Source organism: Gekko japonicus, unplaced genomic scaffold (assembly GCF_001447785.1).
Source record: "Gekko japonicus isolate JY-2015 unplaced genomic scaffold, Gekko_japonicus_V1.1 scaffold179, whole genome shotgun sequence".
NCBI classification, from domain to species: domain Eukaryota; kingdom Metazoa; phylum Chordata; class Lepidosauria; order Squamata; family Gekkonidae; genus Gekko; species Gekko japonicus.
In genome coordinates this window covers 1,227,254-1,243,820 of record NW_015160213.1, presented here as the reverse complement: position 1 = coordinate 1,243,820, position 16,567 = coordinate 1,227,254, and the positions used below count along the sequence as shown (strand labels likewise).

The 16,567-nt window shown below is 43.0% G+C and overlaps 1 protein-coding gene across 1 annotated transcript in view; it reads left to right on the top strand.

The window, feature by feature from the left end:
* Positions 1-16,567, top strand: part of CWC27 (CWC27 spliceosome-associated protein homolog) — a 145,560-nt gene that overhangs the window by 97,343 nt on the left and 31,650 nt on the right. Inside the window, exons 12-13 of the mRNA XM_015410135.1 lie at positions 13,060-13,175; positions 15,275-15,378. Coding sequence (XP_015265621.1) covers positions 13,060-13,175; positions 15,275-15,378 — 220 coding nt within the window. The remainder of the gene's footprint in view (positions 1-13,059; positions 13,176-15,274; positions 15,379-16,567) is intronic.

Below are 16,567 nucleotides of genomic sequence, written 5' to 3'. Positions count from 1 at the left end.
AGAGAGCAGCTCTTAACAGTCAGCAGAAGTCAGTCAGCAGTTAATGGTCTACAGAAAAAGTTCAGTCTTCTGAATCCAGCAGAGTGCTATGAAAGGCATTAGGATTCTGGAGAAGAAAGTAGCAATACTTACAGACATATAGGTGACTAGAGAGAGTCAAATCCTAATACTGTCAAAGTGTTATAAGAGTGTGAAGTAAAGAAGCTGACAGAAACCTGAGTTAAAAGATTTAACTAAGCAATATACATATTAAAGCTTCGACAAAATACATTCTTAGGAGGAACAAATTTGATAAAGAGGAGTGATTGTGAAGTGAAAGAATATGACAATTTAGCCAGAGGTTATTAACATCCACAGTTTCATTTACAGAAGAAACAAGTTGCTAAACATCCTGAAACCAATACACTTCTTGTACAAATAAAGCTTTATTTTGTTTTATGAAAACCTGGAGTCATATGTTAGTAAAAAAGAAGAGTCTCATCCTCAGGACCACATAGTCCAATCAAGGGGCCTTAGAGCTTGGGCACAATACTGTGGGAAAGGTTAATTAATAAGACTGGAATTAAATTCCTGGTGGCAACATTACATACCAAGAGAGAAAGAGAAATAACAAGAAAGTTAAAAACACACCATATCCAACTGCAACTAAAAGAGTTGTGACAGTCCTGCTTTTTGCTCCTGGGCCCTTTTGGAACCTCATGCTATAGAGAACATTTTGGGATAGAAGACATTCATCTCCTTAATGGGGAACTGAAGAGTCAGGGTTGGATCCTGCTTTGCATGGGTACAACAATCATGGATCTTCCCCTCTCCCTGGAACCCTTAGAACCCTATTAGTACCCATGAATGCCCCAACCCTGACAATACTGTTTCCAAGGGTTAGAAAGGGCTCGGGGGGGGGGGGGTACGGAAGATCATGGACTGTCAGCTCTTTATCCTGGTGGTTTGTGAGATCCAAGACTCAGTGTCTCGTTCCTAAATCAGTTTGCAAATGTAAGACCCTGTGAATCAAAGAAATGTGTTGGGGGAGCTCCAACAAGAAACAGATGCTGGTGGTTCAGTTAATCTGGGGATTCATTCAAATGTTAAGTTGCTGACAGTGTACCATTCATATCAGCTCAGATTTTGAACATGGATCCATATAGAATTTGTACCACACCGACACTAATCATGTCTAGTTTAGCCTTTTTTGTCTGAGGAAGTTTCATCACGTATATACTTTTTAAAATGTGAGGTGTGGTTGTACACTGATAGTGAACATTTTTCACTGGGAAATTGAGGCTACAGGAAGAAAGCAGAGTCTAGACAAAACAGGGAACCTGATAGCACAAGTTGTATCTGTTGTCACCAAGGTCTATCTGTTGATGGATGGCCACCCGGACTCCGCCCCAGATAATCTGGACAGGGCTTTGGAGGCCATGGCTACAGCAGAGCTGGCTGAAACTCAGTCCAATGAAGATGGGGGTCCTGTATCTGAGTCAGGGAGGGGTAGGTTCAGGAATCAGACTCCCGGCCCTGGATGGGCACTATTGGTGCCATTGCCAGGGGTGAGGCGCCTAGGGGTGATCCTGGATGCCTTACTTTCTATGGAGGTCCAGGTCACCACTGTTGCCAGGTCTGTCTTTTATCATTTTCAGCAGATCAGGCAGATGGTTCCTTATCTTCTCCTGGGATTTGGCTACAATTACTCACACAATGGTAACTTCCAGGTTAGACTACTGTAACTCACTTTATGCAGGCTTACCCTTGAATCTGATCTGTAAACTACGCCTGGTGCAAAAATCAGCAGCTCACCTGCTAACTGCGACATCTGTGCCAGGTGTACATTCAGCCAGTGCTTTGCCAATTGCACTGGTTACCAATTGAGTACTGGATCAGTTTCAAGGTGATGGTATTAACCTTTAAAGCCCTATGCGGCCAGGGACCGACACATCTAAGGGACTGTCTCTCCCCATATGTCCCTCAGAGAGCCTTGTGCTCTGCTGGCCAACATCTACTGGCTGTCCTCAACCCAAAGGATGTCTGCTTAGCCTTGACCAGGGCCAGAGCCTTTTCCATTCCCGCCCCCGCTTGAGATCAGGGCCCTGTGAGGCTTATTACAGTTTCGCAGGGCCTGCAAAATGGAGCCGTTCCTCCAGGCCTTTGGTTGAGGCAGCGGACGCCCAATCATTTGACCTCCCTTGCTGAAAACTGCCCTATTACATCTGCCCATGCAAAGAGACACTATTATTATTTCCTCTGGACTCTTTGTTCTGTCATCTGTCTAGCCTTTTGGAGCCTTATAAATTAAAGAACACTTCATCATCTTTTAAACGGTTTTAAATAATTTATTGTGATAACTTGTTTTAATGAGCCTGTAAGCTCTGTTGTTGTTACCCTCCTTGAGCCCGCTTGCAGGGAGGGCAAGATATAAATTTAACAAAGAAAGAAAGAAAGAAATTACATGTGTTTGGGCTTAGATCTAATAGCAGCAATGTGAGCACTGCTTAATAGATAGAAGGATCACAGAGAAACCAGTGAGAGGGCAATTTGCTGTGTCTACTCCTAAACACATGCATTTAATTTATGGCATCTGCAAATATGATTCAGCATTGTACCCTTTTGTCCTGGTGACAGGCTTTTTGTCAGATTATAGAAATATGTATATCTACAAAGATATCTAAGAAGTTGATCATAACTTGTCATAATAAAAGCAAAGATTGCCTCAAAGCTATAACAGGTTTTTGTGCAATACCAGGCTTCAACACTATGTGAAATTAATCATATGATTTTGAAATCTAATTGCACATCATGAAACTTTGATCGAAAATTCACTGAAGTTGGCAAAAGGATTGAAATTGCCCTTCACAGGTTAGGCATTTACTGTAATACTCATTTTGCCAAATCAGCATCAAAAAATGACAAGACAAAGTGTGTTCTTTGCAGATATGGAGATCTGAAATATAAGGAATGTGTATTTTGCCATAAGAAGCTGATTTTTTTTTGAAAAAATAAGGTAATACTTAGATTATCTGTTTATTTTTAAAATGCTAGCATACTGGCAGCTCATCTGCTGTCATGGAGAATGAGGGTTTCAGGGTAGGAGGACATTAGGCCAGTGAGGGGGAGAAATAATCCCCTACAGATTCCTACCTGATATGGAGATGACAAAACAGTATTTTTTAGTGCTGAGAATACCCTGTAAGGGGGGGGGGCAGTAATGGGATATTGGATCATTAAAAATGTACAGAGATTGGTCTGTGACAGCATTTTGACCACATGGTGGCTGGGTCCTTGGACAGCAAAGGAGTGAAAAGTTGCTAATGGAAGACATGGCCTGCACAGAAATTGAATGAATTCTTTGCATTAGTTTTTACCATAGAAAATATGGAACAGTTAACCTGTCTGGAACTGCTTTATTCGGAGTGAGCATCTGAAGAACTGAATCAAACGGAGGTGCCAAGTGATAAAATTCTAGGTCTACAGCAAATTAAGGTTTGCCTTGCTCGAGAGCTAGTCAGATCCGACTCTAGGGATCGGTGCTCATCTCCGCTTCCAAGCCGAAGAGCCAGCACTGTTTGAAGGCGTTTCCGTGGTCATGTGGCAAGCATGACTAAACACCAAGGTGCACGGAACATTGTTACCTTCCCACCAAAGCGGTACCTGTTTATCTATTTGCAATTTCTTGCTTTCAAACTGCTAGGTTGGAAGGAGCTGAGGCCAGAGATGGGAAGTCACTCCGTCACACGGCACTAAGGTCTCAAACGGCTGAACTACAGACTTTCTGAACTGCAGCTCAGTGTCTTAACCTCTGAGCCACCACGGCCCCTAGAACAAATTAAAAACTCACAAATCACTGGGTCCAGATGGTGTATACCAGAGGGCTCTTAAGGAACTCAAATGTGACATTGTTAAACTCAGAGTAAAACTCTCTAAAATCACCAGTCCCTGAGGATCTCAGTTACATGAATTCAGGCACAGTTTCTGTAGGACATCCAGAAACCATTTCTGTAAAGGGTTGTGCCAGATATTTTATAGAAAAAGTGAGGCAGTTCCAGGTATAAAGGCAACAAGGAAGAAAGGATGGAGTCATTTTTGGGAGCATCTTGCATATAAAAAGATTAACTAATTTGCAGGAAAAATGAAGGAAACGGTTTGTTGAAGAAAACTTCCATGTGCTTGAATTGCATTACGTAGGAGTTGCACATTTGTTTTCGAATACTTTCCAAGGATTCTCAAAACATGTTGTGGCAATGTTTATAAAAATTAGGCAATAAATATACAGGTTGTCCCCACAAGCTTCTTGTTGTTGTTGCTGTAGTTACTGGCTTTTATATTTCACAGTATTAGACAAATGAGGTTCAGATATTATTTGCTAGTTTAAAAATAATAGACAGGCCCAAGTAAGAGCTAGATGTACTATAAATTTCATTTGATATTGTCACGGCTCGGGGGGGGTGTCACGTGATGCTGCCACCACTCTGGATTTAGAATCCCTTGAGAAGGCCCAGAGCACCCTCCCAAAACATTCAGACCTCCCTTTTGGCCGAATAATAGGCATGAGGACCAGGCAGAGTGAACAATGAAAATAGTTTCTTTTATAGGAGGTCAAACAACAAGGTGCAGAATAATAACAGTAAGTGGGTGAAAAGAAAAGAAATCAAATGCCCTAACGTGTCTAAAAATACTGTCCCTAGCTCACTACCTCATGGCCTTAGACTACTCACCCTTCCCTCAGGATGAGGGCTTCTTCCTCACAGCAGCCTCTCTCCTGGCCGTGTTTTTTAGGAAGAACAGCTTTTCCTCTTGTACCAGTTCTTTTATTCCCCAGCCCTCTTCTTCCCTATTGGTCAAAATCGGCACCAAAACTTCCCAAGGCCTTCTGGGGTTCGTAGGCCCAGCCTCCCCTACTGCTAGCCAGGCTCCTTGGGCCTAGTAGGCCTCTGGTGGCACAGCCCAGATCATGACAGATATAATTACATCTTGGCTTTTAAAAAATAGTTTTAATACTAAACAGCCACTTGAAATTGAGAAGAGGCAGTTATGTGTGTGTGCACATTATATACTGTCAAGTTACTTCTGATTTATGGTGACCCAATGAATTAACAACCTCCAAAACATCCTATCTTTACCTCCTTGCTCTTTATTTATTATATAAGTTTTTATTTATTATTGATACAAAACAGAAATCACAAGAGTCCATTGTCATTATATATGAAATATCTGTCAGTAATATTGGAGATGTTACAGGTTTTTTTCAGTGCGTACTATATTTTATTCATTTTTGTCTCTAGAATATAATCCGAAACAATAAAATTAATTTGCCTTTCTTTTTACAACAAGTATTTAGGTGGCAATTAGAAGTATAAATCCATATGATATTGAGAAGTTGATACAAGCTCTTTGACAAGACTCAACATGATTTTATGATTTCTTGGTAATCTAAATCCAGTAATTCGCTTGATTTCCGAACTGATTTTCTTATAGTATCCCTTGACAATTGTAAGCCTCTTTGAGACTCCTTAAGACAGAGGAAAGTGGGGTATAAAAACTAACTCTTCTTCTTCTAGGGCTGCCAAATCGGGCCAGGGGGCGGGGAAACCCCCGCTTTGGAGGCCCGATTTCCGCCGCGGCGGAATTGGGCCCCGGGGGAAACCCCACCCCCGTGTGCACGTCACAGGGAAGTGACGTCATGACGCCGGGCACGCTGGGGGCGGGGCCACAGCCATTTGAGGGGAAAACTCTATGTTTTCCCCTCAAATGGCTGTGGCCCCGCCCCAGTGTGCCCGGCGTCATGACGTCACTTCCCTGTGGCGTGCACGCGGCACGTGCTTTCTTCACACACACGCGCACACCCCGGGATCCAAGCTGGAGTCCCCCGCCACAAGGGTAAGTGCCATTTAGCAACCCTATCTTCTTCTTCTGTTTAAACAAAACATCATCTTGGCATAGATTTACTAATCTGAAACCTAGAACACTGTTTTCCTCCCTTAATTGCCTTCTGTTTCATCTTCCACTAGTGTAATTCTGTTCTTTATGATTCTGTCTTTGTGACACAAAAAACATGCCTGAATATCCTGGTGTATTTTGCAATTGTTTTAAAGTTACTGCTGTACTATACAGCTTCCCTCAACGATCGTATTTTTGAAAGGATACATAAGGCATTAATGAAATTGAGAAAACTGCATACTAAATTATGACTCAAACAAATGTATGTATCCTAGCACTTTGATAGAGTAAATTATTTGTTTCATTTATTTAGGATATTCTCTTAAATAATTTACTGGTTATCCTTCATTAAACTTTTTTGCTATTTTTTCCTTATTATCAAGATGGAATCTGTTTATTTATTTATTTTAGAAATGTGATTTGTGGTTTCCTCAGTGAGAAAGACAGGACAAAACAAGAAAGCTGTCAATAGTTACCATTAAACATAAGAATAGGAGCCAGTTATAACAGCTGGAGAGGCAGTGCCTGGAGGCTGCATCAATCAACATCCTGTAGGGCTAGTCTTGGGCACTAAATAAAAGAGTAAAACTAGATTAAGGCAAAGTATTGCTGAAAGCCGGAAACCTGAATCCAGTCTTGCAGGTAGAGGAAACATTGTTTTTTCCTATCTTCTCACCAGTAGTTTATATAATCTGTTGACGTTCTCCTGATGTTTCCTCCTAGAACTGGTATTCAGAGATTTACTACCTCTATATATGGGGGTTTTCTTTAGTCATCATTGCAAGATAGTCAGTGGTAGAGTGTACCTGCTTTGCATGCAAAAGGTCTCAGGGGCTATCCATACATATCCAGTTTTCAAAAGTAGGTGGTGTCAAAGATTTCTACCTGAGACCCTGGAGTGCTGCTGTCAGTTCAAGTAGACAATATTGACCTTAGACCAGTGGTCTGACTCAGTATATTGGAACTTCATGTGTTCATGGACCTAACCACCATCTGTCTAATCCCCTTTTAAAGCCATCTCTGCTAGTGACCGTCACTACTTTGTTATCACTTTGGATGCATACTTGGTAGATTGAATTAAAATCAGGGATGGGTGGGGAACCACTGTGTTAGCTCCTAGGTTTTAACTTCCCTTTAAATGTCAATTATATACATGTATGAGTGCAGAGTCGTGACAAATGTCCACTGATGATCAGTTTTGTATATTGTTTTCAGTTGCTTACTTGCCATTTTAAGAACCCACACAGTCTATATTGTGAGCAACAGTTATAATTGTGGAGGAGGAACTTTTATAATACTGCAAATCGGCTTCCACCGCTAAAGACCTGGCTCATTGCAGTAATGTACAAGGCTTCTCTTCTGATGTCGTATTGCTGATGAAAATAATCCCCCTTGCATGAACTCTTACAGACTTTTAATTTAGTTTTCAAGATACTTTCAAGGTAGACAAAGTCATATAATTCCTTCCACCTTTTAAAAGTAGTATGGTTAGAGGTTCAGCACCATTAAATACGAATATGCTTGAAGTTCTGGATTTTTTTTAATTTACAGGTCCTGCAAAATTTCAAGTAAGTTACTAATATTTAAAAAATGGCCCATCAGAGTACAGAATGCATTCATTGTAAATGTTCGTTGTCTGCAATACTCATTGTACAATGATCAAGTATACAGGTTTTAACCTGAGAAAATATTTTAGGTAGCAGTGCTATTTTTGGCACAGAATTACTACAGAATATTTTAAAATAAAACTGATATAAGAGTGCTGTAAAAAGGGATCTAAACCTCACACATTTTGAACCTAGAAATGTATAGTATTGCCAAACTCCAGATTAGAACTGATCTCCAGACAACAGAGATCAGTGCCCCTGGAGAAAATGCTTGCTTTGGAGGGTGGATTCTATGGCATTCTACCCTGATGAGGACCTTCCCTTCTCCAAACCCCACTTTCCCCAAGGCTCCACCCCTAAATCTCCAGGAATTTCCTGACCTGGAGCTGGCAACTGTAGGGACATAGAATATTATAAAGTGGACTCATTTAAGCACTGGCTCAAAATCCAGCCCAAATTAAAATGGTGTATGAAAAGCATACTGCTTTTCCTGCTATGCAGACTCTAATAAATCCTGCTGTAGATGGTGGTGCTGGAGAGTGCTGTCAAGCCACAGCTGACTGGTGACCCCGTAGGATTTTCAAGGCAAGAGATGTTGAGAGGTAGTTAGTCATTGCCTGCCTCCAAGTTACAACCCTGGTATTCCTTGGAGGTCTCCCACCTAAATACTGGCCACGGCTGACCCTGCTTAGCTTCCGAGATCGGTCTAGGCTGAGCTTTCCAGGTCAAACACTCTAGATAAAGGAAACAATTCTATTCTTCTGTACAGATAGCATATAACATAAGAACATATGAACAAAGCTGGTGCAACACTCCATTTATTACAATGTCCTATTCTCTTCTGGAGCTGGTGTTGGATATTACAGCAGTACAGGCTAAAAACAGAATACTCGGTTTCTTGTTCCATGAGGACCACGTCCACAAGTGCTATTTGTCCTGGGTTTGATGCTGTTGGGAAGTGTCGTCCCGCCCCCCCCCCGCCCCCCCCGCTTTTCTTCTATCTTCCCCAAACCTACTGTGCTTCTGAATTTTAGGGAAAATCTCAGGAAATTCTGGATGACTAACATCTGGGTGAGAAAGTTCAGATTTTTTTCCTGCCCTTGTCCCTGCAGTGGCCATTTCCTCCTCTCACCACTACTCAGCTCTTTTGTAAGTCTCCATCCCCTTTCATTTTCGAGATATAAGGGGAAAGGCACATCTCTTCAAAGAGATAGATTCCAGTCCAGTAGCACCTTAGATCCTCAACTGAAGGTTCTAGGACCTCACTTTTTTCCAATGAAAGCTGGGAATTTAGAGAACCTGATACACAGATTGTTGCATCATTATAATGTTATTCAATCGCTTATTTTTAAAAAAAACTAGAAAAAGCTCTTGTGGCAGAGGAGGATGGAGCTAGAGCAGAGAAACTACAGGGCAGCCCACCCTGTAGAAGCCCTGTTACCCCTGCACTGTATTGGTAGCCACAGCAGCAACAAGGAAACAACACAAGTCTGTCCCTATGCGAAATACACTTAATTCGGGAAATCTAAAGACACACCTTTTGCGTAGGTATGCACGCCTATAACGGGGAGCTACTCTTTTTCCCCCCAAGAGGAATCTCTGAGTTCACTAATCACAAAACATTTCTCTCAATAAACTTTACTTTTTATTTCATGTTTGTACATAGTTATCAAATTAAGGTTTAATAAGTTTTCAAATGACAGAGAGATTTGTAAATTAATGATTCTGAAGAGCATCATGTAGCAGCTCATGACAAAGAGAACTATGCATGAACATGTGTATCATCTTGATATTCGCTATTCCAATATATACCGTACGACCAGTTTTTCTGTAAAATGATGATCTGATTGCTTACATATACATCATTTTTATTATAGCTATAGAACCGACTGATTTCTTCTGTCCAAGGGGCAAGGTGTTGTTGTTTTTTAAATGATACTACCTATATAGCCACTGTTAAAATGTGCCTGCGTTATCTAGTGTATATTGTAAGTAACCTAAAACAAGGCTATAGTCCATGTAATTCCTTTTATCCTAATAACTAAAATGACACAAAACAGTGTGCAGACTTTTCAAGTTTACCAGAACTCTTCATCGGGCTCGATGTTACAAAATAAAAGGGGAGCCAATATATGACTCGGGTTATGATCTTAAGACCTGGCCTTGCCAGCATCCTATGTAAATTACTGAGCTGGCATTTAGATGGTCCTGGCATTGGGTTGCATACCTAGCTTTCTGGGAGCAAGCAAATAAAAAATGCTTTGTTCCCACTGAAAACACAAAGGCCAGCAATAGTCCACATATCTCTCCAACACCAGGCAAGATAACACAGATTCCTTGAAGGCCGAAAGCAGAGGAATTGCTTGGTAGTTCTTGTATTAACAATTCTGGAGATAAATTTAAGATGTTGTACAAGGTACAAGGGAGCCACGGTGGCTTAGAGGTTAAGACACTGACCTGCAAACCGGAAGGTCTGTAGTTCGGCAGTTTGAGATCCTGGTGCCGCGTGACAGAGTGATCTCCCATCTCTGGCTCCAGCTCCTGCCAACCTAGCAAGAAATTGCAAGTAGATAAATCTGTGGGAAGGTAACAGCATTCCATGCACCTCGGCGTTTAGTCATGCTGGCCACATGACCACGGAAATGTCTTTGGACAGTGCTGGCTCTTCAGCTTGGAAACGGAGATGAGCACCACCCTCTAGCTGGATTCAACTAGCTTTCGAGCAAGGGAAACCTTTACGCTTACCTTTTTACAAGGTGCAAAGTCAATTGAAGGCAAATTGTATAGTTATACCTCATGTCATAGGTGAAGCCCAATAAGCGCAGTCTCTTCTCAGACCTATTCTCCTCCAGTTGACAAATCCCTGTCTTTCTTGGCTAAACATTGTCCCCCTAATCCACCTAAGGAGACCACATATCGCCCTTCCAGCTGATCTCAGGGAGACTGTGGAAACCATGAAGGTGCCTGGATGCAGTTTCGGGATGAAACTTAAATCCTGACAAAACAGTAGTTCTGCTGGTTGGGGGAAGGGCTGATTTAGGAACAGGGATGTCTCCTTTTTCTGAATGAGGTTGTATTACCCCTACAGAAACAGGTTTGTAGCTTGGGGGTATTGCTGGACCCGGGCCTCCTGTTGAATATACAGGCAGTAGCCATGGCTGGGGTGCCAGTTGCAGCTGCTGCTGGGTAAGAAAGATCTTGGTGCTATGGTGCATGCCCTGGTAAATCTAGATTAGATTTCTGCAATGCACTCTTTGTGGGGCTGCCTTTGAAGACAGTCCAGAAGCTACAGTTGGTGCTGAATGCTGCAACCAGAATGCTGGCTGGAGTCCGTGGTAGAGACCGTATCACACCAGTCTTGTTCCATCTACACTGGCTCCCCATTTGCTTCCAGGCCCAATTCAAGGTGCTTGTATTGACTTTTAAAGCCTACATAGATTGGACCACCTACTCTATTATGATCCTACCTAGCCTCTCCAGACATCTCAACAGGCCCTGCTTTGGTTGCCTGCACCATCTGAGGCTAGATGGGTGGCAACCTGAGAACGGACTTTTTTGGTCATGGCACCAAAATTTGGGAACTAAGCACTGAGGCAACTCGTCCTGCCCTCTCTCTCATGAACTGCCTAAGTTTACACAATCCACATGGCTGTCAGATGGCCATCTAGCCTCTGTTTGAAAACCTCCAAAGAAGGAGAATCCACCACTTCCCAAGGAAGCCTGTTCCACTGAGTCTTTCAACCCATTGGTTCTGCTCTGACCTTCTGGGGCAACAGAAAACAACTCCACACCATCCTCTATAAGACAGCCCTTCAAGTACTTGAAGATGGTTATCATATCACCTCTCAGTCATTTCCTCTGCAGGCTAAACATACCAAGTTCTTTCAACCTTTCCTCATAGGACTTGGTCTCCAGACCTCTCACCATCTTCGTTGCCCTCCTCTGGACATAGTCCAGCTTGTCTATATCCTTCTTAAATACACTAGGTGAGGTCTAACCAGAGCACTTAGGAGCTGTGGTGGCTCAAGTGGTTAAGACGCTGAACTGCAGGCTGTGGAAGGTCAGTAGTTCAGCAGTTCGAGACCCGAGTTGCCGCATGATGGAGTGAGCTCCCATCTCTAGTTCCAGCTCCTGCCAACCTAGCAGTTTGAAAGCAAGAAATTGCAAGTAGATAAATAGGTACTGCTTCGGTGGGAAGGTAACAGCGTTCCGTGCGCCTTGGTGTTTAGTCATGCCGGCCACATGACCACGGGAACGTCTTCGGACAGCGCTGGCTCTTCGGCTTTGAAACGGAGATGAGCACCGCAACCGTAGAGTCGGACTTGACTGGCTTTCGAGCAAGGGAACCTTTACGTTTACCCAGAGCACAGTAAAGCGATATCATCACTTCACATGATCTGGACACTATACTTCTGTTGATACAGCCCAAAATTGCATTTGCCTTTTTAGCTACTGCATTACACTGCTGACTCATGTTCAGTGTATGATCTACTACGACCCCTAGATCCTTTTCGCACATACTACTACCAAAACAAGTCTCCCCCATCCTATAATTATGCATTTGATTTTTCCTACGAAAGGCAGAACTTTTTACATTTATCCCTATTGAGATTTATTTTATTTGTTTTAGCCTAGTTTTGCAGCCTGTCAAGCTCATCCTCTATCCTGACTCTGTGTTCTACCATATTTGCTACCCCTCCCAATTTAGTATCATCTGCAAATTTAATAAGCATTCCCTCTATCCTTTCATCCAAATTGTTGATAAAGATGTTGAACAAAACAGGTCCCAGGACAGATCCTTGAGGCACTCCATTTGTCACTCCTCTCCAAGAGGATGAGGAACCATTAACAAGCACTCTTTGGGTGTGATCTGTCAAGAAGAAGAGGAGGAGGAGGAGGAGGAGGAGGAGATTGGATTTATACCCCACCCTTCACTCAGAGTCTCAGAGTGGCTTACAAACTCCTTTCCTTTCCCCTCCCCACAATAGACACCTGTGAGGAAGGTGGGGCTGAGAGAGCTCTTTCAAGAACTGCACTTTCAAGGACAGCTCTGACAGAACTATGGCTTGCGCAAGGTCATCTATCAGCTGCAAGTGGAGGAGGGGGGAATCAAACCCGGTTCTCCCAAATTAGAGTCTGCGCACTTAACCACTACACCTAACTGGCTCTCAACCAGTTACAGATCCACCTAACAGTAATAGGATCCAAACCACATTTTACCAATTTGTCATCAAGAATATTATGTGATTTTTAGGCTGTTTCATATGTTCATACCCATTCTCCGAACATTGTTCCAGTGTGAAAAGCTGATAACAGTTTAGCAACTCTTTGGTAACTTCAGTGGACAATCGTTTCTGAACCTCAGTGAATTGCGCTTTCTAACAAGTGCGTGTATCAAAAACCGAATCTAGTTACATTGGTAAATGGGGTATTTTATGAAGCCATACTTTGTCTCTTCTTTATGCATCCCCACTGTTATCGATATGAATCACAAAGAAAAATGTATGTTTTTGTTGATTTCTAGATGCAGAGGTAGAAGTTGCCCCAAACAGCATTGTTGCAGAATATCTGCAAGAGAAGAAGAAATACGAAGAACTGAGAAAACAACAGCCAAAAAGGGGGTCTTCGCGTGAAGATCAGGTAATAAAAACTGAAACTACTGGGTAATTCAGGGCCTTTCCCTCTGCTTGCTGACCTCCTGACATCACTCCCTCGTGTCCCCACTGGCCTCAGAATTAGGGAGAGGTTTCTCCAGCACCATGTCGCCCGTCCTCCTGCTGGTTACCTTGCATTCAGCCTGTGGAGGGTATTTGGATTCTTCCTCCTAATCTTGCGGCATCCCTTTTAAAAGGATGCATGGGTCCCCGTGTCATTTCTGCCCTCTTATCAGAATGCCCGTCCTCACAGGACTTAGAGAGTTGGTAAGTCTACAGGTGAGGCTGCTCCTTGCCTCCTGCTCAGTCACTCAGACCCGCCACCAATCAGCTCTGTAGTGGCTGGCATTTTTAAAAAGACTGGGCCCTCTGGGGCGGTGGCTTTTCCTCTGCCCTGCAGCCAACCCTCGGCATGGCCGGGGGAATCTCAAAACCAGGCTGATTTTCAAAAAAGAAAAGAAAAACATTTGTAAATGGTAAAAAAAAGTTATCTCTTAATTAAGTTTTAATTGTGAGTACTACTATTGTCTGAACTCCTGTCTTAATTTAAAATCTCATAAACTGGGGGCTTTCAATCTGTGTTTTATGGAGCCATGAACCTCCTCATGAGCTGATCAAATGTTTCTTAATGAGAAAGTCAGTAACGACAGACAAGTTATTTTGAAAGACAACTTCCCCGTCAATAGGCAGCTGCTCTGTGCTTACAATGTATTCCAGAATCTTCCGTAACACACAGTGGTTCCTTCGTGTACAAATCAAAGTGGAAGAGGTTCTGCAAACATTTTAAAAGTTTTTGTAAATGAATTCTAGTCATGTGTGCATACACGCAACCCAAACTATTGATAATATTATTCATATATTATGAAATTGACTTCTGACCCTTGAGAGGGGTCATGGCTCAGTGGCAGAGCAACTGTTTGGCATGCAGAAGATCCCAGGTTCAATCCCCACCACCCCCAGTTAAAAGGACCAGGGGGTAGGTGATGTGAAGGACCTCTGCCCGAGACCCTGCAGGGGTGTTGCCAGTCTGAGTAGATGACTGTTATGAACCAATGGCCTGATTAACATAAGAACATAAGAGATGCCAATGTTGGATCAGGCCAAAGGCCCATCCAGTCCAACACTCTGTCACACAGTGGCCAGAAATACCAGTGCCATCAGGAGGTCCACCAGTGGGGCCAGGACATTAGAAGCCCTCCCACTGTTGACCCCCCCAAGCACCAAGAAGACAGAGCATCACTTGCCCCAGAGTCCCTATCTATACCTTGTGGCTAATAGCCACTGATGGACCTCTGCTCCATATGCTTATCTAATTCCCACTTGAAGCCGTCCATGCTTGTAGCCGCCACCACTTCCTGTGGCAGTGAATTCCATGTGTTAATCACTCTTTGGGTGAAGAAGTACTTCCTTTTATCCGTTCTAACCCGACCGCTCAGCAATTTCATTGAGTGCCCACGAGTTCCTGTATTGTGAGAAAGGGAGAAAAGTACCTCTTTCTCTACCTGCTCTATCCCATGCATAATCTTATAAACCTCAATCATGTCATAAGGCAGCTTCAGCCCTCCAGTGGAAATGTAATGGCGAAAATGTAAACCCGTGCAGGATGGGCTGCTCCATTCCCATGTGAACAAAGAGTATATGGAAGAAGACAGTCTTGCTTCTGGAGATCTGAGTGCCCCTTAGAGTCTCTTCGTGCTTTCTACAACCATGCAGACTGAAGCAGATGAATTGGCTTGGTACTCATCTTTACAGCAGTAATGCATTTATCTTGCAGCTTTTGGATGTATTGTCACTATTTTGCCAACATATTAATAAGAGCAACTCCAAAATACATTTGCTTAGCTTATTTCACATTGTGTTTCATTACATCCTCTGACATGTATCCTACCACTCCACTGAGCAAAGTAAGAAGCCTTCCTTGAACAGAAGAACTATTTAGGTTAGAGGAAGACTCCTTAGTCTGGAAGAACTTCCTCTGATCTAAGGTAGGCCACCATATATTCGATCATCTAGGGCTGTTTTGTAGTTAGGGCTACAAGATACGAGGAACTGTGCAGGTTATCAGTAATCACGTTTTAATTCCAGACACTGGCGTTACTGGACAGTTTCAAATCAAAGCTAAACCAAGCCATAGCAGAAACACCTGAGAATGAAGTGTCTGAGCCTGAAGTGGAGGATGATGAAGGATGGTAAGTGTATCAGTCTCAACTCCTAAAGCACCTTTTAAATATACCTGAGGTTAGAAATTAGGTAGGAATGGAGGAACAGTGGTAGGAATGGAGGCTGGACAGACACGTGTCAGGGATGCTCTATGATCATCCTACACTGAGCAGGGGGTTGAACTAGATGGCCTGTATGGCCCCTTCCAACTCTGTGATTCTATGAATGCTAAATTGTACAGACAATAAAAACTCCATAGCCTCTCATCTTGGGGATTTCCCTATGTTATTAGGGCAACTGCAAAAAAGCAAGAACTGATGTGGAATCTGTAGAGATTTTTTTCCCTTTTCTGTTTGGAAGGGTAACCTGTGACATCTAGCATAAAATGTGCATTTCAGGTTTTAAACGCACATGTTCCTCATCTAAAGCCTGTTGTGTGCAATGGATTCATAAGCGTCCACAAAGCTCTAGGACTGTCCATTTTGATAGTCTGGTTCAGTGGATGGCAGAGTTTGTATTTCTGCATGTTCCTTAAGTTGTTTGCAAGAGCTACCAGTCACAAAATGGTGTCTTAGTGATTAGATCTAGTCACAATATGGTAGCTTGTTCAAAAACCACAGGTTTCAAAGAACATAAGAAGAGCCCTGCTGGATCAGAACCAGTGGTCCATCTAGTCCAGCATCCTGTTTCACACATGGCTAACTAGTTACTCTGGAGGACCAACAACGGCATAGAGGCCTTGCCTCCTCCCACCCCCGCAGGTCTGCAGTTCTTGAGTAACGAAACTTTTCCTCTGCTATTCTCCCATAGCAAACCACACCACCCTTCAATTTGTAACTTGCCCTGCAGGGGGGAAATATACAGTTACCTCCGTGTTCTCCTTGGGAGAGGAAGATAGCAGCTTTGATGCAGGAGGAAAGAGTCCATAGCATGCTTCTTCCCTGTCCAAAGCAAGAGCATGTGTGCGCACATGAAGGAGGAGGAGAGGTGGATGGGAAAGGGTGCTGGTACTGTTGTTTTTGCATCCAGAATAAAGGTGTGCTTGCATGTGCCGCCTCTGTCATGCAAAAGAGAAAGAGGAGAGAAGCTACTATGATCACTTCAAAAGGAAGGATATGAAAGTGATTACAGCTGAACTGGAAGAGGGTGGTGCAGGTGTAAGTAAACAGCAGCTGTCAGGTCCAAGTGTTCACACTGTTAGTCCCCTTAATTCAAAAG